Source organism: Dendrobates tinctorius, unplaced genomic scaffold (assembly GCF_039654945.1).
Source record: "Dendrobates tinctorius isolate UK_male_01 unplaced genomic scaffold, ASM3965494v1 ptg000057l, whole genome shotgun sequence".
Taxonomy (NCBI): Eukaryota; Metazoa; Chordata; class Amphibia; order Anura; family Dendrobatidae; genus Dendrobates; species Dendrobates tinctorius.
In genome coordinates this window covers 31,440,455-31,465,884 of record NW_027361725.1, presented here as the reverse complement: position 1 = coordinate 31,465,884, position 25,430 = coordinate 31,440,455, and the positions used below count along the sequence as shown (strand labels likewise).

At 43.1% G+C, this 25,430-nt stretch overlaps 1 protein-coding gene across 12 annotated transcripts in view; it reads right to left on the bottom strand.

The window, feature by feature from the left end:
* The window catches only part of CDIN1 (CDAN1 interacting nuclease 1), a 481,777-nt gene that overhangs the window by 25,077 nt on the left and 431,270 nt on the right, over positions 1 to 25,430 (bottom strand). The window contains exon 12 of one of the 12 annotated variants that reach the window (XM_073577875.1): positions 10,622 to 10,700. The exons of the other annotated variants lie outside the window; for them this stretch is intronic. Within the exon in view, the coding sequence (XP_073433976.1) occupies positions 10,622 to 10,700 (79 nt within the window). The remainder of the gene's footprint in view (positions 1 to 10,621; positions 10,701 to 25,430) is intronic. 12 annotated transcript variants of the gene reach the window in all.

The window sequence follows — 25,430 nt, the reverse complement described above, 5'->3', positions numbered from 1 at the left end:
AAAGATGGCAGCCATAATGGTCTTCAGCAGGCCTTCCGTGGCCATAACAATCTATTGGTAACCCATGATGGCATTGCAGGGGAGGGAAAGTGGCGACTGGCACACAAAGTAGTATGACACTTGGTTCAGAGATTGAAAACAGGATTTATGGGGTTGAACAGGAGCGATCCGCGTGAGCTCCAATCACTGCTGTCAGAGGGGCTGGCATCTGCTGTGTGTGGAATAGGATTAGCTTCTGTGGCCTCTCAATACACGGACCCCTGACCTGTGGCTTACTTGTACATCACATGTCAGATAGAGGTAAAAGGCGTTGCCCATGTAATTTTGCTTTCTCGCCACATTTTACAATTGTTGAATGTTGATATTTTCAAACTGGAATATCTTTAAAACGTTATAGTGTCCACAGAGGTCTTCTATTATTTTAGGATGCTAGCTAATGCTAGTGGGGTACCATTTAGGGGTCTCTCTGCTACACTGCATGTGTGGTACCATTCTCAGCGTGCTGGTCCAGGCAGTGGCGTATCCAGGGGGGGCAGCCGGGGCAGTTGCCCCGGGCGCAGGCAGCAGGGGGGTGCAGTCGAGCCGCCCGGCCGCCTAATGCAGCAGTCCACAGTATGCCAGTATCCCCCCCCCGCGGCGGCTGTCTTCTGCCGCTACCAGTCCTGGGAGTCGGTGGTTCTCTGTGTCAGCTGTCAAGCTGTGACAGCCGGCGCAGAGAAGGAGGCCGCGCCGACTCCCAGGAAGCAATTGTTCTTGGCGTCTATAGACGCCACTACAATTGAAGCTCTGACCGCCGGGTCAGAGCGACGTCAGCAGCGTAATCCGGTCATGTGATCACGCTGCTGACGTCACTCCCGGCGCCCAGAGCGAACGCTGGTGGTAAGTGTGCTCCTCTGTGGAGCTGAAGAACCACCGAAGATGGGGATGGGGGTTAATGAGTGGAGAGGGGGGTTAATGTGGGGGTAGGGGTTAATGAGTGGAGATGGGGGTTAATGAGTGGAGAGGGAGGTTAATGTGGGGGTTAATGAGTGGAGATGGGGGTTAATGAGTGGAGAGGGGGGTTAATGTGGGGGTGGGGGTTAATGAGTGGAGAGGGGGTTAATGTGGGGGTGGGGGTTAATGAGTGGAGATGGGGGTTAATGAGTGGAGATGGGGATTAATGTGCGGGGGTTAATGAGTGGAGATGGGATTAATGTGGGGATGGGGGTTAATGAGTGGGGGGGTTAATGAGTGGAGATGGGGGTTAATGTGTGGGGGTTAATGAGTGGAGATGGGATTAATGTGGGGATGGGGGTTAATGTGTGGAGATGGCGGTTAATGTGTGGAGATGGGGGTTAATGAGTGGAGATGGGATTAATGTGGGGGGTTAATGTGGGGATTGGGGTTAATGAGTGGAGATGGGGGTTAATGAGTGGAGATGGGGGTTAATGAGTGGAGATGGGGGATTAATGAGTGGAGATGGGGGTTAATGTGTGGAGGGGTTAATGAGTGGGGATGGGGGTTAATGTGTGGGGGGGATTTGGAGTGGGGGTACATAATGTGTGGGGGGGATTTGGAGTGGGGTACATAATGTGTGGGGGGGATTTGGAGTGGGGGTACATAATGTGTGGGGGGATTTGGAGTGGGGGTACATAATGTGTGGGGGGATTTGGAGTGGGGGTACATAATGTGTGGGGGGATTTGGAGTGGGGGTACATAATGTGTGGGGGGATTTGGAGTGGGGTACATAATGTGTGGGGGGATTTGGAGTGGGGGTACATAATGTGTGGGGGGATTTGGAGTGGGGGTACATAATGTGTGGGGGGATTTGGAGTGGGGGTACATAATGTGTGGGGGGATTTGGAGTGGGGGTACATAATGTGTGGGGGGATTTGGAGTGGGGGTACATAATGTGTGGGGGGATTTGGGAGTAGGGACGAGGGGTTATTGAGTGGGAATGGGGGGTACTTAATGTGTGTGGGGGATTGGGGATGGGGGAATTTGGAGTGTGGATGGTATTTAATGTATGTGGGGAGATTTGAGGACACAAAATGAAGAGTATGTATGAGGGCATGTATGAGGAAACAGTATGGGGGATGGGTGCAGACAGTAAGGGGTGCGAACGGGTGAATGCATGTGGACACAGTATGGGGAGTCGGGGATATGTGTGAGCAGACAGTATAGAGAGTGAGGGGGTAAATATATGAGGAGACAGTATGAGGAGGGAGGGGAATAGTGTGAGGAGACAGTATATTGCAGACATTTTTATTTAGGGGCATTATAATGACACTTCTATCTTTAAGGGCATCGTGTGGGGATTTGCTGCAGAAGACCGGAGAAGATGGAAGTCTGCAGAGACAGCTGTGGATGAGAAAACTCATCATGGGGTCTGGACAAGAAGAAGAAAAGGAGAACGACTCCAGAGATGACATCATCTATAAGATACCTGGATGTAAATATTATTTGTGATATTGACTAATTCTCATGTTTTTATTTGTTAGGAGCATTACAGGGGTTCTCCAGGTCTGTGCTGGGTCTGCAGACATTCTATGTGACTGCAGACTTCTGAGTTCTCACAGTGCTCACTGAATGCTGTCAGGATTCTCTCGTGCTGGTAATATACATACATGCGGTCACATGCTGACTAGACGTGTGTGGCCTCACTCAATGAAAGTGAACGGAGCGAGGCCGGGCACGTCTAGTTGGAATGTGGCCAGAAGTATACAAATCACATACTTGTGTTGACATGACTGTATATCGGCAAGGGAGAATCCTAAAAGTGTCCAGTGCATTCGTTGTGAGAATTCAGAAGCTGCAATGTCAGGATTCAGCTCTGCAGGTTCCAGTACTCATCACATGGACACTTCACTCATATGCGATTTTCATAGTTATGGTCCTGTGACAACAAGCTTCTCTTCCTGCTTTCAGTTTTTTACTGAACATTGAGAGCATTAGGGAGAGCAGCTCGTGGGTACATGACTAACTGTGCAAGTCGCATATGTACTTGGGGTGGGCGCCGAACCAAATTCTTGCCCCGGGTGCCAGAAAGCCTAGATACGCCTCTGGGTCCAGGCATTCTTAGTAGAGGAGTGTATAGGGCTGACAGGCTTCACTGTCACAACATAGCAAAACTAGAGTAATCACAAGGCTTGAAACTTCAGAAAAGCAAGAGCAAGAAGTAGTGCTTGTTTACAGCAGTGCTCAGAGTACATATAAAAAGTAAAAAAAAAAGCAAAAAGCGAAAAAAAAGCTATATGTACCTTAAAAGGGGATTGAAAGGTTATCCAGCACTAATTTTTTTATGCACCCAAGATCTAACACGCAGGTAGTTGCTACCCACCTGTTCTGCCCAGTGCCAATCTCTGTCGGCATAGAACAGCCACAGACCACTCCTGCCAGTGATTCACTGGCTTCCCCTGATGTCACATCAACAGAGCAGCGTCTTCTCTTCCGCTCTGCTCCACTGATGGGATGTGACTGTCTATGTGATGCTGATTGACAGCTGGTTCCCCGCTGCCTCACTGCAGGGAGCCAAATGTTAATCAGCATGACATCGGCGGTGATGCCATGTCAATGAAGGAAAGCTGCTCTGTTGATGTAGAGCAGCTGAATCATTTGCAAAAGCGGTCAACGACTGCTCTGACATCCAAGTGTGGTCCGATTTTCATGGACTGACAGAACGGAGAAGGTGAAAAACTAATTTTTTTTCCTCTCCACATGCAAGAAAAACTGATACCACCTTTGCATCTGAGAATGATGCCCAATGAACACTGTTCTTGCAATAATATTGCTGGGCAGACTCCAACACCATTTCATTAATGCTATTGAGGGGGAAGGTCACACAGAGCAGTCTGTGGAATATCTGTGGAAGAATTAGGTGACTGCAGATGACCCAGTCAAATAGGCAAAAAAAACCCCACCAAAGCCCTTATTCATCGAGACTGGCATATTGCACGCCAGTCTGAGGGGTGTGTTGTAGCAAGATGTGCCGAATTCGTTAAGAGGCTCAATTAATTTTATCCCCACGTGCACCAGCGTAAGAAATGTACCCCAGTTGGGAACTTAATAAATCATAAACTTCACTTTTTGCAACAGAATTCTGCTGCACTTTGCTTAGTAGCTCATTATATGGGACCGCTGACAGTCTGCTGCATCTACCACATTATAAAAAGTATCGTATATATTATCGCTTTAAGAAATAAAAATAAAAAGAACAGAAAAAAATATAAAACAAACGATGACCCCATACCAACACAGACTTTTTTGCAAGCAGATTTGAAGGAAACATTAGCACAGTATGGTGGATATGAAACAGAGTGAGTGTTAGAAAGTGTTTTCGACATAATGTGAGTCATATCCGTTATATATGGTAAGGAAATGGTATAGTAAAATGACAAGTACAAAGATGGAACATAATGAGTTCTAAGACAGTAACATTATGCCTGGTTTTAAAACAAACACAATACACTTTGTCCTCATAAATAATGTCTCTACATAAATTAGCCTTTTTTATTTTCTAAAAACATTTTCAGAAAGTATAAAAAGCATATAATCAGTAGCCAAAAGCAAATAGGACTCCGGTCCATTTTTATTCTATGTCTCACAATATAATGTTTTTACCATTTTACTAAAATGTTCCTGCTACAGAGATTTGCTACCTGGTGGTCCATATGTTGTCAGAATGTATTTATCCACAGACTACTAATTGGAAAACACTGGGCAAAACAGTCACTGAAAAAGGCCTGGGTGTATAGGTGGACGACAAACTCACATTTAGGGTCTGTGCACACACTGCGGATCCGCAGCGGTTTTGGCCCTGTGTACAGTAGCATTATAACCTATGGAAAACGAAAACCGCAGTGTAGACGGTGCAGATTTTTCCGCGAGGTTTTGCTGCGGTTTTCAATCCGCAGAAAGAAATGACATGTCAATTCTTTCTGCGGATTCCGCTGCGGTTTACCATCTCCTCCATTGTAGAGGTGATAAACCGCAGGCCAATCCGCAGGCTAATCCGCAGGTCTTCTGACCTGCGGATTTTACTGAATCCGCGCGGACAAATCCGCAGAGCATTCCGCAGCGTGTGCACACAGCCTTAGTGGCCAGTGTCAGGCAGCTGCTGCAAAGGCAATTAAAATAATGGGATGCATTAAAAGAGGCATAGATGCTCAGGAGGAGAACATAATTTTACCTCTATATAAGTCACTAGTGCGACCACACTTAGAATACTGTGTACAGTTCTGGTCTCCGGTGTATAAGAAAGACATAACTGAACTGGAGCGGGTGCAGAGAAGAGCGACCAAGGTTATTAGGGAACTAGGGGGTCTGCAGTACCAAGACAGGTTATTACACTTTCAAAGGCTTAGGGGTGATCTTATTACAATGTATAAATATATGCGGGGACAGTACCAAGACCTTTCTAATGATCTTTTTACTCTTAGACCTGTGATGGGGACAAGGAGGCATCCTCTACGTGTGGAGGAAAGAAGGTTTAAGCATACTCACAGACGCGGATTCTTTACTGTAAGAGCAGTGAGATTATGGAACTCTCTGCCATATGATGTAATGAGTGATTCCCTACTAAAATTTAAGAAGGGACTGGATGCCTTTCTTGTAAAGTATAATATTACAGGGTATATCCACTAGTTTCCTTAATATTGCGTTGATCCAGGGAGCTAGTCTGATTGCCGTATGTGGAGTCGGGAAGGAATTTTTTTCCCCAATGTGAAGCTTACTGTTTGCCACATGGGGTTTTTTTGCCTTTCTCTGGATCAACCTGTTAGGGCAAGTTAGGATAGGATATGGGTTCAACTAGATGGACTTAAAGTCTTCCTTCAACCTTAATAACTATGCTACTATATTACTGGCTACCACCTGGAGACAAAATGGTAATTTACAATATTTTATACTTTTCCCTAATTATCCTATTCTATGTGCTCCTCAGGGGTGGCTCCCAAATGATTTCCCTCCCACTGATTTGGCTTGATTGACAATTCACTTCTTTATGCACACAGGGCAACATCAATTTCCTGACAGGCACCTTTTGAAAGAGGTTTATGGCACCAAATTTCCCACTTCCTTGCAAATACATTTAAACTTCTGTGAGTAGATACAGCCACACTTGAGATGGTATCATGAATTGTTAAATATATTAATTACAATCTCAATAAGTAGAAGTAAGGTTATTGTTATTAAGGTTATTTAAAATCGGCAAGAAAATGTAAAGGGAACCTGTCAGCAGGATTGTGCTCAGTAAGGCCTATTTCACACTTCAGTTTTTTGACGTCAGTCAAAATCCGCCAGTTTTTGAAAAAAACGGATCCGCCCCTTTTTCGGCAGATCCGTTTTTTTCCCCCATAGAATTGCATTAGCGGCGGAATATGACTGATGGTCGTCCGTTGCATCCGGTTTTTGACGGATCCGTTCGAATTGTAGCATCTCCTGGGCAGAGCAGACGGACTATATAAAACTTTTTTTGTAGCGGTGGACTGCTTTTTTCAAGTGCGCATGCCCAGAAGATTTGCTCTGACAAGCTTTTTAACCCTCAAGAGCGTTCTGGAAGCGGCGTTAAATCTCTCTCTCGTGTTGCTTTAAATTTCGGCTGAAGCAGATCCGTCCAAGAAACGGATCCGGTGACATGCGTTTGTCCAACAACGGAAATGGATCCGTTTTTCCACACTCTGGCGGATTTTGACTGACAACAAATACCTGAAGTGTGAAAAAGGCCTAACCTACAGACACTGTCAGGTCGGTGCTGATTAAAATGATACATGGTAATGAAATCCGTCTTGTGGTTGTTGTTTAATCTGTATTTTCACTTTTGAGTTAATAATATGCTTGTGCTCCAGGGCAGCCTGTGGGGGGGTCTTCATGTGGTTCACCAGTATGGCTTCTGACAGGTCCTCAGTGACCTGTCCCCTAGTTTATATAATGAATATTATACATACTGTACATACTAAAAAAAAAAAAAATCCCCTTCTGCACTGCAGCATAATCACAAGCGTAATGTGTATATAATTATTATGGTTGAGGTTATCTTGATATTTAAAAAAGAAAATTCATTTGCAAATGGTGCAAGCCGCACCGGCGCAGTAGGAGCTGTTGGTGTATAAAGGGGTGATCCAATAGCTGCTATTGCGTATGCGCCACCGGCGCCATCTTGCTAGGGAAGGAAAAAAAATCCTCTTCCAAGATGGCGCCGCCGAGCCTGCGCAGTAGCAGCTCTCGGAGATTGCACACCTTTGTGGTTTGAAATGTAGTCAGCCATATTTACTATGAGAAGTGAATTACTAAAGACTGACGGTCACTTCCTAACAGAAAACAAGTGTGTACAGGTGCCAACCAAGAGAACCATCTACAGATATAACCAACAAATAAAGTTGCACTCTGCAGCGCTATAACATGCAAACATGAAGTGTATGATATCTGAATTGGATTATTGCTCTAGAAAATAGGAAAAATTGAGAATGCTTACCACATAAATTGGCAATTCATATATGGAGATATCTATTCTTAGTTTGCACCTGTACACACCTGTTTTCTGTTTGGAAGTGGCGGTCAGTCTTTGATATTTGTATACATAGACACTCTGACTGAGCATACCAACCATCTGCCTATGGCGGTTTTAATCATAGCATGAACTTACAGTATCTACCCATATAAATGTAGGCTTTTGCCTAGGAGAGGATTCACATTAGGTTTCCAGCAAAGAGACTTGCCTTATCGTAGCTGCTGGGCACACATGAATTGGCCAATTTATGCACCAAAGTATTCTCAATTTTTCCTATTTTCTAGATCAGTAATGCAATGCAGAGATCATATATTTTATGTTTTCACACTATATGAAGTGGACCCACTAAGCCCCAGATGCGGTTGGGTACACCATCTCCGGGCATGAGTACAGTTGGCAGAATGGTATGTGGAGAGTGAAAACATGATACACTCAAAAATCTTGGAAGCAGCGGGATGGAAACAATGAAGTCAGCATGGAAAGAAGAAGGTTAGCATGGTGTGCATAGGAGGTGGAGTTCACCACATAAGAGTCTTGAAACTGAAGACAGATGTGCCTGTCAATAGACCATCAATAAGTCTAGGGAGGTAATGTAATACAGCCATGCCAGACAACCTGCAAAACCCAACATGGAGCACAATAGAGGACAGAGGACCCAAGAGAAGGGAGCGGAGACCGAGATACCTGGGACAGGTATGTAACAATAAGTTAACCAAAATAAATGATAGATCCTATTTAAAGTAGCTAATCAACAAATATCAGCTAATTATGTCATGGAGACATTTAATAACATATTAAAAAACACTTGGGGACAGGTAAATACATTTTTGAATATTTTTGAACAGTTGTAGCCCCCTAATCAGTACAATCATCTGGTGGAAATCTGAGTGCTTATAATGCCATAGATTGCTGAAAACAAGGGATACAATTACGGTACTTAGATTCTGCTCAAATTGGCTAAGTTACAGTTGCAGCATCGGAGCAAAAATTCTTACAAAAGCTCGAGAACAAAGCTACGGTCCACATCAGAAGTTATGAAAATCTCAAGATGCTGAACGTTCCCTACTACTAGTAACTAAAAAAAAAAGTCGAACGACAAAGCACAGCTATGCCTATAATGGAAAAGCCTGAGTTTTATTGTGTCTGAGACATGTCATTACCCACACTACAGACTATTACTGGTAATAACTGCAAGCTGAACGTCCTAGATAAGGATGTTCTTATTTAGAAAGACCTTGGTAAATACATAAAAATATTGAGTGTGAAGATGTCATCACCGCAGGACCTCGCCACTACCTGATAAGCTTTGCTTGCTACTTGGTGATATAGTAACATTTGCTCATGATACAAGAATGTCATTCATCATAAAGACAAGTGCTTGGATATTTTTCTTTACCCTTTGCAACACCTTTTACAGTCAACATATGCCGTGGTTTTGTAAAGCCAGTGAAAACAGTTGAAGCAGCACACTGTGCTGTCCCCCAAGACTTCCCTTCCGAGCGGCATCCACAGAAGGCAGAGCGCAGCATAAAAGAGAATCTCCTGGGAATAGGCTACATGAGGTGTTTGAGGCTTCTGTTATTATAAAATGAACGCGTACGTACTTTCCCAACAATATATTCATATAAAAAGTATGTTACAGGGGTTTTCCGGGCTTCAGATAACTTTCTGCAGTGTACACGGTCGTGGATACCCTGTGATTTGCATCGCCCAAGTACGTTTACATACAGGCAAGATTCTCATCCGATTCACTTAATGCCATATTGAGAAAAGCAGATGAGAATCCAGTCGGGAAGTGATCACAGTCATATACCGTAAGCACCCATTGGCATTGGGAATTCAGTGAAACTGAGACATTGTTTTCATTGTACACAGTGCCGATTCGGTAATCTGCACTAACATAGAGTGCCACCAGAAAGTTAAAACAATTTTTTTTAAAGGGAAGCTATCATAGGAAAATGACCTAAAGTTTTAATAGGGGTTTTTGTGTTATATGTATTTTAAAAAAAATATTCAGCTTTTTCCCCTCAAATCAAGATCTTTATTAAAAATAAAAATGACTAATTTTTACACAGGCCACTATTGCTTTTTTAGACTCATATTTCCTGACCTGAAGTTGACAGCAAGGCTCCATATTATCAAAGCCAGGATTACAATGACAAGTTTCACCAATCTCAATAGACAATGTCTGTTACACACCTGTCCAGTTCCTGGCTCTGCTAAACTCTGTTGTGATCCACAGTGGGCTTTGTAAGTTGCCCTCGTGATTATTTGCCTGGACCTATATAAGGCCTACCAAGACAAACACCTGTGTCTTGATATTAACACTTCAGTGTTTCTACTACGTGTCTGTGGTCTTCAAGACATCTGTGGGTCTGCGGCTTCCAGTACCTCTGGCTACTATTTGTTTCTGATCTTACAGGAACTCTTCTACCTGTCTGCGGTCTCCCAGAAATCTCCTATCTGCCTCTGGCTTCCAGTACTTCTGCTGCTTATTCCCGATTTTCAGGGACTTCTGCTAGATATCCACCTGCAGCTTCCAGGACGTCTCCTGGCCACCTGCGGCTTCCAGTACCACTGCTATCTGTCTGTGGTCTTCAGGCCATCTCCTGTCTGCCTGTGGCTTACAGTATGTCTGCTAATGGTCTCCTGTCTTCTATCTGTGTGCCTCACCCATCTGCAGCACCAACCTACATGTGCCCACTCGGACCTTGGGCTTAGAGAATCCACTAAACCTAGTGAGCTCTAAGCAATGTCACAGCTGATGCTGCTCTCTTTCCTTTTCGATGACCTTTGCACACTCTCATTATACACTTCAATAGAAAATATAGGGTCAGGGTCTAACCATTTTGCTTATATACATATGTTTTTTCCTGAAACAACAGGAAATTAAAGACTAAAAATGCACCAGTGACCAATGCGAACATTGCAAGATTTCTATTTCTTATTTTTATACAGATTGTGATAAAGAAAAAATAAATAAAAAAAATGATTAAAAAATTAACACAAACACCTTGTTTAAAGAATATGTCATTTTCTGACGATAGTTTCCCTTGAAAAAAACAATTAAAAAGGCAAAATCAAGAGTGACTGTAAAAGACGTCCACAACATTAGTTGAAAAGTAAATTGCCAACCTGGAAAATGATGAATGAGCATCCCATCCTCGGACTAAATAATGACAGGTATGTGAATCTCTCAAGTCTGCAGGGTTTCCTATATTAAGACGGATTCAAAGAGGAAGACTGGAGATATTGTTCAAAGAAAGGATTTGTGGTCAATGCTATTTGTCTTTCAAGCACTATTTGACTAATCCCAACCCCTCTGTCCTGGACAAAGTAAGTACTCTACAGAATTTCTACCAAAGGCATTTTGCAATGCAAAGTCTCAGTAATTCCTTCATTCTTCTCACCCAGAATTTGATACTGTTGATAGAGCTCATCTGCCTTAGTTTGATCAAGTTTTTCTAAACAATTGTCATATTATTTTCCCTAATTTATCATCCCTCAATTTAGGACATATTATATTCACTTTTGTAAAATGTTAGAGTTCACAATTTAGTTATAAATGTATACCATCCATCACAAGGAACGCAAATCAACTTTTGATGTACAAGTATAATAAAAAAATGTAATCTTCCATTCTGATACTTTGGCTACTTCTTTCCAGAGGAGGCCTGTAAGTTAACCTTACGACTAATTTTGGATGGCCATATAGCTGGGATCTGGAAACCAGTTGTCAGACTGGGCATTGTGGTGGCTATACAAACCATGAAATGTTGCATTCTGATCATCCAGTCCTTAAACCCTTCACCCCGACGCCTGTTTTTACATTCATCACCAGGTCAATATTTAAAATTCTGACCACTGTCACTTTATGAGGTTATAGCTCTGGAACACTTCAACGTATCCCACTGATTCTGAGACTGTTTTCTTGTGACATATTGTACTTCATGGTAATGGTAAAATTTTATCGATACAACTTGAATTTATTTTATTGTATGACGTATTTGATCACCTACCAACCAGCAAGAACTCTTGGTCTCACAGACCTGTTCATTTTTCTTTAAGAAGCCCTCCTACTCTGCACTCATTACCTGTATGAATTGCACCTGTTTCAACTCATTACCTGTATAAAATACACCTATCCTCACACTTAATCACACTCCAACCTCTCCACCATGGCAAAGACCAAAGAGCTGTCTAAGGACACGAGGGACAAAACAGTACACCTGCACAAGGCTGGGATGGGCTACAGGACAATAGGCAAGCAGATTGGGGAGAAGGCAACAACTATTAGAAAATGGAAGAAACACAAGATGACGATCAATCTTCCTTGTTCTGAGGCTCCATGCAATCTTTTGCCTCATGGGGTAAGGATGATTCTGAGAAATTCAGGAATCAGCCCAGAAATGCATGTGAGGACCTAGTCAATGACCTGAAGAGAGTTGGGACCACAGTCTCAAACATTACTGTTAGAAACACACTACACCATCATGGATTAAAATCCTGCAAGGCATGCTAGTTCCTTCTCCTAAAGCCAACACATGTCTAAGCCCGTTTGAAGTTCGCCGATGACCATCTGAATGATCCAGAGGGGGCATAGGAGAAGGTCATGTGGTCAGATGAGAGCAAAATAGAATTTTTTGGTATCAACTCCACTAGACGTGTTTGGAGGAAGAAGAAGGAGGAGTTCAACCCCAAGCACACTGTCACAATCATGTAGCATGGTGGGGGAAACATCATACATAGGGGGTGCTTTTCTGCAAAAGGTACAGCATTGTATTGAAGGGAGGATGGATGGGGTCATGTAATGTGAGATTTTGGCCAACAACCTCCTTCCCTCAGTACGAGCATTGAAGCTGGGCCGTGACTGGGTCTTCCAGCATGACAATGACCCGAAACACACAGCCAGGGCAACTAGGTAGTGACTCCGAAAGAAGCATTTCAAGGTCCTGGAGTGGCTTAGCCAGTCTCCAGACCTGAACCCAAGAAAAATCTTTGGAGGGAGCTGAAACTCAATGTTGCCCAGCAGCTCTGAATCTGAAAGATCTGGAGAAGATGTGTATGGAGGAGTGGGCCAAAATCCCTGCTGCAGTGTGTGCAAACTTGGTCAAGAACTACAGGAAACGTCTGACCTCTAACTGCAAACAAAGGTTTCTGTACCAAATATCAAGTTTTTGTTTTCAATTGTATCAAATACTTATTTCATGCAATAAAATGCTAATTAATTTATGCTAAATTCATACAATAAAATGTTTTGGTTGCTATTTTTAAGATTCTGTCTCTCATAGGTGAAGTGTACCTACGATAAAAATTACAGACCTCTCCATTCTTTGTAAGTGGGAAACCTTGCAAAATCAGCAGTGCATCAAATACTTATTTCCCCCACTGTATATGTGTTTCCTGAAACAATAGCAAATTAAAGTCTAAAAAAGTTTCAGTTTTCAATGTAAAAATTACAAGATTTGTATTTTTAATACACATTGTGAGATGTAAAAAAAAATTGTTTAAAAAATTATAAAAAAAATCCATTGAAAACAAAATGAAGATTTAAACAATATGAAATTTTATGATAATCACTTCACTTTAAAGGAGCAAATATAATGCATATAAGCATACGAGTACAGTTTACTTTCCCATTACCATATTCTACAGTGAATTAACTATATGACCACAAAAGGATACTACCACATGCTGTTGGTAAGTAAGTTTATACTTTAAGTCTAATGGCAGCTAGCTGTTAAGAGATTGAACTGTCACTGTGATCCTTCTGACATGGTAAGTTTCCTTTGCACATAGCACTGCGCTCGGAATGACTACTATAGTCACCATTCTTCCAGCCCATTGCTGTGGAACCCCAGAGCATTGTATTGTTACAGCCTGTCTGTCATATGGGGCTGCAGAGGCTGCTGGGATCACATGGCCTTAGAATTGATTTCATTTTTTTCTCTGGAGTTTCCCTTATGAATAAAAAAATGCTGAAAAATACTTATATACAGGGTTTTTTTTTGTTTCCTAGCCCTTGAGTGAAGAGTCCACAGCCTACATGGCTGATGCACCATCTTTGCTACACAATTGGCTCAGGGAACTCACCTTACTGCATCCGTACAGGCAAGTCTACTACCCAAACTAGTCAGTTAAGCCGGACCATTAGGTTCCCGAATAAGAGACCAATATGCATTTGTGTATGATATCTCTCTGGACAGCACAGTGGCTCAGTGGTTAGCACTGTACTATATATAGGATAACACGGTAGCTCAGTCATTAGCACTGTAATATATATAGGTCAAAGCAGTGGCTCAGTGGTTAGCACTGTACTGTATATAGGGCAGCACGGTGGCTCAGTGGTTAGCATGGTAATATATATAGGACAGCACGGAGGCTCAGTGGTGAGCACTGTACTATATAGGGCAGCACAGTGGCTCAGGGTTAGCACTGTACTATATATAGGACAACACAGTGGCTCAGTGGTTAGCACTGTACTATATATAGGATAACACGGTAGCTCAGTTGGTGAGCACTGTACTATATAGGGCAGCACGGTGGCTCAGTGGTTAGCATGGTAATATATATAGGACAACATAGTGGCTCACTGGTTAGCACTGGACTATATATAGGGCAGCACGGAGGCTCAGTGGTGAGCACTGTACTATATATAGGTCAAAACATTGGCTCATTGGCTAGCACAGTAGTATATATAGGACAACATAGTGGCTCAGTGGTTAGCACAGTACTATTTATAGGGCAGCACAGTGGCTCAGTGGTTAGCACTGTACTATATATAGGACAGCTCAGTGGTTAGCACAGTACTATTTATAGGGCAGCACAGTGGCTCAGTGGTTAGCACTGTACTATATATAGGACAACATAGTGGCTCAGTGGTAAGCACTGTACTATATATAGGGCAGCATAGTAGCTCAGTGGTTGGCACTGTACTATATATAGGGCAGCATGGTGGCTCAGTGGTTAGCACTGTACTATATATAGGACAAAATGGTGGCTCAGTGGTTAGCACTGCACTATATATAAGGCAGCACAGTGGCTCAGTGGTTAGCACTGTACTACATATAAGACAACATGGTGGCTCAGTGGTTAGCATTGTTGCTTTGCAGCTCTTGGGTCCTAGGTTCAAATTCCACCAAGGACAACATCTGCAAGGAGTTTGTATGTTCTTGAGGATTTCCTTTCACACCCCAAAGATATACTGATAAGGAATTTAGATTGTGAGCCCCAATGGGGACAGTGATGATGTCTGTAAAGTGCTGTGGAATAAGATGGAAGCACGATACATAAATATAAGCTTTAATTTCACCTACTTAAACCCTCCTCCTTAATTCGACCGTCACCAAACAAGGCTCTCTGGCCATTTCTCTTAGCAGATGGATGTCCCTGGAAGAGCTTTAGGAATTAGACCATTTCTTTAACATCCCGTGACCTCATTATTCTATATAGAGGAATTCTGGAGGATCTTTTCTTGACATTAGTGAAGTGTTTGGCTTTTTCTGCCTAATTGTAAGACAAGCACAGTGGCCCTATCTGGAAGCATTAAATCAATTAAGAAGTAGATGTGCACATCTCGCCACAGTTTCCTTACTCAGAGAGCCTTATTCTGCCTCATTTAACGGACATCACTTTACAACTTGCCTGGCTGTCACTGTAAATGTAGCACTTGAGTAAATTGCACTTTCCTTTCACTTTAACAAGCATCACCATCATCTACTACATTTAGATGTCAGGATAGAGGTACAGGGGACTTCAGATTTGGAAGAATGACATGCACGGCATTATTGCGTTTCATTGTCTTACATTCATATTCGGTGACACTCCAAGACTGTGGCCACCATTTCATCAGATGATACATATTAACAAATGTGGGAAATTAGCTTGTTTTATTAGAAATGGTTATAAGAAAGGAAACCTGTTAGGTTCCCCGATGCCTCTTCACTACCTCTATAATGTTGGAAAAGCATAATCGTTGAGTTAAATAATGTTCTTGACGTCCTATACAATGGTACATGGACAAAAAACAGCTTAAAAAGTGGCGCTCCTCATATGCAAATTAATCAGGACTAGTGCCCTCCTCCAGACAAGCCATCCTCAGTTCCTGCAATCTGTCCCTCTTCTCCCTCTCCCCCTGGGCATGATTCACATTCCCTACATTGCCCACAGCATCCTCAGTCCTGTGGATCTTGACTTTGCTGCCTGGAAATGTGCAATGATGTTTGGGACAGTAAACCTGTCTTCATCGTGGGTGCCCAAACACATTGCGTGTCTCCCCCTATTCAGCACCATGATGCATTACAAACTACGGCTGCGATCTGTTAAGCAATCCCTGCATGTGTTGTGGCTGTCAGCATGCAGCTGCAGGGACTCGAACATACTTTTAGAGCACGCTGAAGACACTTGAGTTAGTACACAAGCATGCTTGGATACTAGAAAGCAGTTTGAATTTGGTGTCTTGAGGAGTAAAATTAAAGGGAACCTGTCACCAGGTTTCTAGCAATGTGTCACTTACTTAACTGGCTGCAGGAGTTTTAAAATTACTGCTGCAGATCTAGCAGTTCTCTGAATGCTGAGCTCTGTATAACCCCGCCAACACCACTGATTGACAGCTTTAGGTCTACACAGGGTAAAAGGCAGCCAATCCGTGGTGAGGGCGGGGTTACATAGAGCAGGGGGACTACCTAGCACGAGACAACTAGTCCCCTAGTGATAATCTCCTGCTGATAAAACAATGATTTTATTAAAAAAAAAAAATACATTAAGCAGCCCTGTAAGTGATACATTACTGGAATCAGGGTCTCTGCCCTGACACTATGCTGCTCTCAGTCTAGGTAGTAAAAACCTGGTGACAGATTCCCTTTCACATCCTACCAGACCAAATACAAACAATTATATATATCATTTGCAAACATCGTAATTCTAATTATCTTTAGTCGTGTTGTTCAAAAATACTGATGTGAAATATACGAAAAATGAACAAAATGGACGTAAAACTAAAAAAAAAATGAGCCAAAGTAAAAGAGAAAAAAAAAAGTCAAGAAAGTCAAAAGTTTGTAGTTGTGAACTTTGGTGCAACAAGGTTTCAGACTCCATGAGTTTAAAGGTTAAGTATTCATATCAGTGAAGCTGACAAATGTAAGGCTAATCTAATCAGTGGGCTGAAAGAGGCCTACACTCAGTGGGATGGTTTAGATTGGGTCCTCCAAAGTGAGCGACATGTTCCTCCCAGCCCCTTGACCTAGCGGAGACCTTGTTAAGGTTCTGCAAAATTCACCAAAGGATTCGAAGCAGCAACATGTGTAAGGGAGCTTACAGAAAACACATGTTCCAGAAACGGCAACCTTCCCCGATCCAGGACCCAGAGGATAGTGTAAGGAAGGAGATCACAGGCAGATAAATCCAACTTTTAACTCTTTGTTGGTGAAGGGGGGGTCAGGTTTTAGCCCATATTTGTTTTTTAAAGGGAAGGGTGAAAAGTGGGAAGGGGAAATGAAATCCCGTTGCGCTTCCCAAAAATAAATTAGTTGAAAAAACAGAAAGTTCAATGAGTTATTTAACGGCTGATTGATCCTAAAGGAAATACGGATGTTGTTGGCTTCTCCGAGACAAGTGTCTTCTATTAGCAGAGCTTTGTATTTACAGCCAAGCAAAGCAAACTAATTAATTCAAAAAGGAAACCAAATGATCGGCCTCAAATACAAGGTGATAAAAGCCGCTCGTTGGGTGAAGGTCATCAATAATATTCCTCGGGCAATCTTCTATTGATTTCACTTTCATGCTGTGATAAAGCACTTTACAAGTTGTTAAATTGACAGTTTATTCCTTGGTAAATAAGCATTTTTACATTTAATCTCCGCACCGATGAGTTACATTACATATTTATCGGCCGCTTTATGTACAACAAAACTATTTACTCTTGGTTTTTGCTTCACCTTTGATTCTTCTCCCTTGGCCGAAATGTGAAAACTAGACTGGATGTATCATTGCATGGTGGCACAGTGGTCAGCAGTGTGGGGTCCTGGGTTTTCAGCCAACATCTACATCGGATAATGGTCAATTGGCATCCTCTAAAACTAAAATAGGGAAAGCAGAAGAGCAGCGACTGATGTGAATGGTGACAAGTTCTGTACGTATCTGTAAAATATGTTTGCGCTATGTAAGCACAAGAAAATCAACACCAGTAGTGTCGGATTGGGGTCCACCAGTTACTCCGACTTTAGGTGCCCACTGTTAAGCGACATGCAAATATTAAACTACCTTTATTCACAAATGCATGTATACCTATATATAATGATGAACTAAGGAGTTTGTTACATAAATAATGAGATGCTCTTATTTTCTGTACATAGTAAATAAAATGTATTGGGCTGAGGGGCCCACCAGAGGATTCACCTGTTACCCTGTGGGCCAGTCCAAGCCTAATCACCAGTACAGGCACTACTGACAAAGTTTAAAAAAAGGCAGCGACAAGTGGGGTAGCAAGAAATGGGTCACATAAAGTGGGGCAGCAACAAAGGGCCTCCTCAATGGCCAGAAAGTATGCCCTTCCCCAAGTCTACATCCATGACACTTCAGTACCTAAGGTGCCAAAGACGCAGTAATGTGATCCTGACCTCTCAGCCTGCATGTATGATGACCTGCTTAGTCCTGGTAACAGTTAAAGCTTACATCAAAACAAAAACCATGATTCATTTTTATTTTTTTGCCAGAATAGGGTTCTTAGAGGGTTTACACAATAAGAAGAAATTGGGGTGGTCTCTTTGACAATCACGTTACGTTTACCACCTAAATGGACCAAAGCCGTGAATTTGTCACAAGTCAACTAAATAACTTTCTTAAAAGGTTTGTCCAAGACTATTTTTTTTTTTACTATGGGCCTAAGAGCTAACAGGCAGATAGTTGCTAACTACTTGTTTGTTGTACCTGGCGCCAATCTCTACCGACACAGAATTGTCACAGACCGCTCCTTCTCTTTCGCTCTGCTCTGTTGACGGGGCGTGATTATCAACACTGTGCTGCTTGACAGCCAGCTTCCTGCTGCCTAGCTGAGGGGAGCAAGCTGTCAAACAGCATGACATCGGTAGTCCTGTCGACAGATCAGCCTGGAAAAAGAAGAGCTACTCTGTTGACATTAAGGAGCTGAATCTCCAATAGGAACGGTCTATGACAACTCTGAGCTGGTGTCGGGTAGAACAGGCAGGTACTTAGCAACTCTGCCTGCCTTTTAGTTTGTTAACCCATAGAAATAAAACAAAACACAGTGATAAACCCTTTAACTAAATATTATAAGATAAATGGCATGGGAAGGGTTCAGACACCTCTATGTGAGTTCCTAAGATGATAAAATCCGAATGAACTCCCAGCATTGGATGATTTAGATATACTGTGGACAATGGTAAGAGCATGAGTGTGTTCGTCTACAGTACTTTATTACAACTAGATTTATACATTGATCACTGGTAAGGATAAGTTCATGGATTAAATCTGGAATGGCACTAACTTCACAGCAAAACACATTGTGAATTACCAGTTAATAACAAATCGCTGGAATCAGGGTCTCTGTCTCTACATTATGCTGCTCTCAGATTAGATAGTGAAAACCTAGTGACAGATTCCCTTTAATTATCATTAAAAAAAAGAAGGCATTACATTTTATATATCTCTTTAGTACTGACTAATGAGGCCCAAATCTACAATTTGTCTTTATTGAGCTGGCTTTCTTCACTTGCATCTATTAATGTTTCACTTTCTTATTGGTGGCTGTTTGGACAATGTTTCACTGGTCAAGATGACTTGGCATAGACCTTTCATAGAGGTGAGTAATCTAGATAAAATCATCTGTACGGATACAGGCTGTTCATTGTTGTGAATAACCAGAGCAGAAAATTAAGCCCAACAAACTGCACAATGGCCCTACTAACGGCCAAATGTGCTGCTCTCACCGAGACTGCAGGATCATACCTAAACTTACATTTACAACACTGACAAGTGGCGTCTTCAAAACTTCTTAAAAGTTTCTGCCCAAGATAACATGTATGTATATATATATATATATATATATATATATATATATATATATATATATATATATATATATATATATATACATACACATATACACAGTACAGACCAAAAGTTTGGACAAACCTTCTCATTCAAAGAGTTTTCTTTATTTTCATGACTATGAAAATTGTAGCTTCACTCTGAAGGCATCAAACTATGAATTGACACATGTGGAATTATATAATTAACAAAAAAGTGTGAAACAACTGAAAATATGTCTTATATTCTAGGTTCTTCAAAGTAGCCACCGTTTGCTTTGATTACTGCTTTGCACACTCTTGGCATTCTCTTGATGAGCTTCAAGAGGTAGTCACCGGTAATGGTCTTCCAACAGTCTTGAAGGAGTTCCCAGAGATGCTTAGCACTTGTTGGCCCTTTTGCCTTCACTCTGCGGTCCAGCTCAACCCATATTTCATCGTCCTGTTGAAATATAAATGATGGTCCGACTAAACACAAACTGGATGGAATAGCATGCTGCTGCAAGATGCTGTGGTAGCCATGCTGGTTCAGTATGCCTTCAATTTTTAATAAATTCACAACAGTGTCACCAGCAAAGCACCTCCACACCATCACACCTCCTCCTCCATGCTTCACGGAGGGAACCAGGCATGTAGACTCCATCCGTTCACCTTTTCAGCGTTGCACAAAGACACGGTGGTTGGATCCAAAGATCTCAAATTTGGACTCATCAGACGAAAGCACAGATTTCCACTGGTCTAATGTCCATTCCTTGTGTTCTTTAGCCAAAACAAGTCTCTTCTGCTTGTTGCCTGTCCTTAGCAGTGGTTTTCTAGCAGCTATTTTACCATGAAGGCCTGCTGCACAAAGTCTCCTCTTAACAGTTGTTGTAGCGATGTGTCTGCTGCTAGAACTCTGTGTGGCATTACCTGGTCTCTAATCTGAGCTGCTGTCAACGTGTGATTTCTGAGGCTGGTGACTCGGATGAACTTATCCTCCGCAGCAGAGGTGACTCTTGGTCTTCCTTTCATGGGCCGGTCCTCTTGTGAGCCAGTTTCTTTATAGCACTTGATGGTTTTTGCCACTGCACTTGGGGACACTTTCAAAGTTTTCGCAATTTTTCGGACTGACTGACCTTCACGTCTTAAAGTAATGATGGCCACTCGGTTTTCTTAACTTAGCTGCGTTTTTCTTACCATAATACAAATTCTAACAGTCTATTCAGTAGGACTATCAGCTGTGTATCCACCAGACTTCTGCACAACACAACTGATGGTCCCAACCCCATTTATAAGGCAATAATCTCACTTATTAAACCTGACAGGGCAAACCTGTGAAGTGAAAACCATTTCCGGTGACTACCTCTTGAAGCTCAACAAGAGAATGCCAAGAGTGTACACAGCAGTAATCAAAGCAAAAGGTGGCTACTTTGAAGAACCTAGAATATAAGACATATTTTCAATTGTTTCACCCTTTTTTAATTATATAATTCCACATGTGTTAATTCATAGTTTGATGCCTTCATAGTGAATCTGCAATTTTCATAGTCATGAAAATAAACAAAACTCTTTGAATGAGAAGGTGTGTCAAAACTTTTGGTCTGTACTGTGTATATATATATATATATATATATATATATACATACATACACATATACACAGTTGTGGCCAAAAGTATTGACACCCCTGCAATTCTGTCAGATAATACTCAGTTTCTTCCTGAAAATGATTGCAAACACAAATTCTTTGGTATTATTATCTTCATTTGTCTTAAATGAAAAAACACAAAAAGAATTGTCCTAAAGCCAATTTGGATATAATTCCCCACCAAACATAAAAAAGAGGGTGGACAAAAGTATTGGCACTGTTCGAAAAATCATGCGATGCTTCTCTAATTTGTGTAATTAACAGCACCTGTAACTTACCTGTGGCACCTAACAGGTGTTGGCAATAACTAAATCACATTTGCAGCCAGTTGACATGGATTTAAGTTGACTCAACCTCTGTCCTGTGTCCTTGTGTGTACCACATTGTGCATGGAGAAAAGAAAGAAGACCAAAGAGCTGTCTGAGGACTTGAGAAACCAAATTGTGAGGAAGCATGAGCAATCTCAAGGCTACAAGTCCATCTCCAAGGACCTGAATGTTCCTGTGTCTACTGAGCGCAGTGTCATCAAGAAGTTTAAAGCCCATGGCACTGTGGCTAACCTCCCTAGATGCGGACAGAAAAGAAAAATTGACAAGAGATTTCAACGCAAGATTGTGCGGACGTTGGATAAAGAACCTCGACTAACATCCAAACAAGTTCAAGCTGCCCTGCAGTCCGAGGGTGCAACAGTGTCAACCTGTACTATCCGTCGGCGTCTGAATGAAAAGGGACTGTATGGTAGGAGACCCAGGAAGACCCAACTTCTTACCCCGAGACATAAAGAAGCCAGGCTGGAGTTTTCCAAAACTTACCTGAAAAAGCCTAAAACCTTTTGGAAGAATGTTCTCTGGTCAGATGAGACAAAAGTAGAGCTTTTTGGGCAAAGGCATCAACATAGAGTTTACAGGAGAAAAAAAGAGGCATTCAAAGAAAAGAACATGGTCCCTACAGTCAAACATGGCGGAGGTTCCCTGATGTTTTGGGGTTGCTTTGCTGCCTCTGGCACTGGACTGCTTGACCGTGTGCATGGAATTATGAAGTCTGAAGACTACCAACAAATTTTGCAGCATAATGTAGGGCCCAGTGTGAGAAAGCTGGGTCTCCCTCAGAGGTCATGGGTCTTCCAGCAGGACAATGACCCAAAACACACTTCAAAAAGCACTAGAAAATGGTTTGAGAGAAAGCACTGGAGACTTCTAAGGTGGCCAGCAATGAGTCCAGACCTGAATCCCATAGAACACCTGTGGAGAGATTTAATTATGGCAGTTTGGAGAAGGCACCCTTCAAATATCAGGGACCTGGAGCAGTTTGCCAAAGAAGAATGGTCTAAAATTCCAGCAGAGCATTGTAAGAAACTCATTGATGGTTACCGGAAGCGGTTGGTCGCAGTTATTTTGGCTAAAGGTTGTGCAACCAAGTATTAGGCTGAGGGTGCCAATACTTTTGTCTGGCCCATTTTTGGAGTTTTGTGTGAAATAATCAATTTTTTGCTTTTTGCTTCATTCGCTTTTGTGTTTTATCATTTAAGACAAATTAAATGAAGATAATAATACCAAAGAATTTGTGTTTGCAATCATTTTCAGGAAGAAACTGAGTATTAGCCGATAGAATTGCAGGGGTGTCAATACTTTTGGCCACAACTGTATATATATATATATATATATATATATATCTAACAATGTAGACCAGCTCACTCCTGTGAACCACCTGGAACCTCAGCTGACCTGGTTAACTCCGTTGTGCCCGGATCTGGATGTAGGAGTCCATCCATACTAATGTGAACAACGACAAAGCATAGTCCAGCAATAACGTGAGCAATCCAGGATGCTGTTAAAAATTTTTTTCTTTTTATTCATAAATCCATTAAAATGCAATGGTCCAAGCAGTTCAAAACAGCAATAACGCAGGAAAGTCGTGCAGATAGGACAATCCTATCTGCACGACTTTCCTGCTTTATTGCTGTTTTGAACTGCTTGGACCATTGCATTTTAATGGATTTATGAATAAAAAGAAAAAATTTTTTAACAGCATCCTGCATTGCTCACGTTATTACTGGACTTTGCTTTGTCGTTGTTCACATATATATATATATAAAGCTGAATGTGTGTGTGTATGTTTGTATGTATGCATGTGTGTATGTCCGGGATTGGCATCTGCACCATCGCAGCTACTGCCACAAAATTTTGCACGGTCACACGTCTGGACACCGAGAGCGTCATAGGCTATGTTGTGAGGTGAAATTTTAACCCCGCACGTTCCAATTCACCAAACAATTCTGCACCTAGGTACAGTACATAATGGGGAAAAAGTGTATGTATGCATGTGTGTATGTCCGGGATTGGTATCTGCACCGTTGCAGCTACAGCCACAAAATTTTGCACAGTCACACGTCTGGACCCCGAAAGCGTCATAGGCTATGTTGTGAAACGAAATTTTAACCCTGTGCGCTCCAATTCACCAAACAATTTGGCCTATTATTCTTATAATTTCTATGGTACTATCGTCCTTCTGTAAAGCTGGAAATAACACAATTACCGTGCCAACACAGACCACCCTCTGACACAGACTGCAGGGGGAGCCCAGTATCACACAGAATAGGATTAGACACACGGCTCAGCAGTCAGTATCACACAGGATAGGGTTAGATACATGGCTCAGCAGACGGTATCACACAGGATAGGATTAGATACACTGCTCAGCAGTCAGTATTACACAGGATAGGATTAGCTACAGGGCCGGCATCAGCACCCGGCACTGGGATACCATACATAGCTCCCAACTGTCGCCGCCACGCCCCCCATGCACCGACCCCATCCTCGCCCTCCTCAAGGGGCCCACGCAGACCCTCACAGCCAGCAATGAGTCATCACTATGGCTGTTCTTTTGTGTGCTCAGGAGCCTCAGTGTGTGCAGGACTCTGCTGTGCTGGTTGTCATTATGGTGCTGGATAAGGTGAAGTTTATGTGTGGGGTCAGGAGGGGTTTACAGGGTGGATGTAGCAGAGCTGTGTGTACAAATTGTACAGAGCAGAGCTATGTGTGTACAAAGTGTACGGAGCGCAGCCGTGTGTGTATGAGGTGTACAGAGCGCAGCCGTGTGTACGAGGTGTGCGGAGCGCAGCCGTGTGTGTACGAGGTGTGCAGAGTACAGCCGTGTGTGTACGAGGTGTGCGGAGCCGTGTGTGTACGAGGTGTGCAGAGCGGAGCCGTGTGTGTACGAAGTGTGCAGAGCGGAGCCGTGTGTACGAGGTGTGCAGAGTGGAGCCGTGTGTACGAGGTGTGCAGAGCGGAGCCGTGTGTGTACGAGGTGTGCAGAGCGGAGCCGTGTGTACGAGGTGTGCAGAGCAGAGCCGTGTGTACGAGGTGTGCAGAGCAGACCCGTGTGTACGAGGTGTGCAGAGCGGAGCAGTGTGTATGAGGTGTACAGTGCAGAGACATGTGTGTACGAGGTGTCCAGAGCGGAGCCGTGTGTGTATGAGGTGTACAGAGCGAAGCCGTGTGTGTAGGAGGTGTGCAGAGCAGAGCTGTGTGTGTACGAGGTGTGCAGAGCAGAGCCGTGTGTACGAGGTGTGCAGAGCGGAGCAGTGTGTACGAGGTGTGGGGAGCGGAGCCGTGTGTGTACGAGGTGTGGGGAGCGGAGCCGTATGTGTACGAGGTGTACAGAGCGGAGCCGTATGCGTACGAGGTGTACAGAGCGGAGCCGTATGTGTACGAGATGTGCAGAGCGGAGCCGTGTGTGTAGGAGGTGTACGGAGCGGAGCCGTGTGTGTAGGAGGTGTACGGAGCGGAGCCGTGTGTGTATGAGGTGTACAGAGCGGAGCCATGTGTACGAAGTGAATGGAGCGCAGCTGTGTGTGTACGAGGTGTACGGAGCGGAGCTGTGTGTGTACGAGGTGTGCAGAGTGAAGTGTGTGTGTATGAGGTGTGCAGAGCGGAGCAGTGTGTACGAAGTGTACGGAGCAGAGCCATGTGTACGAGGTTTACAGAGCGGAGCCGTGTGTGTACGAGGTGTACGGTGCAGAGCCATGTGTGTATTAGGTGCATGGAGCGGAGGCGTGTGCGTACGAGGTGTACAGAGCGGAGCCATGTGTGTACGAGGTGTACAGAGCGGAGCCGTGTGTGTACGAGGTGTACAGAGCGGAGCCGTGTGTGTGAGGTGTACAGAGCGGGGCCATGTGTGTACAAGGTAGGTGTGCAGAGCGGAGCCTGGAGCTGTGTGTGTACGAGGTGTACGGAGCAGATCTATGTGGAAATGGTGTACGGAGCGGAGCCGTG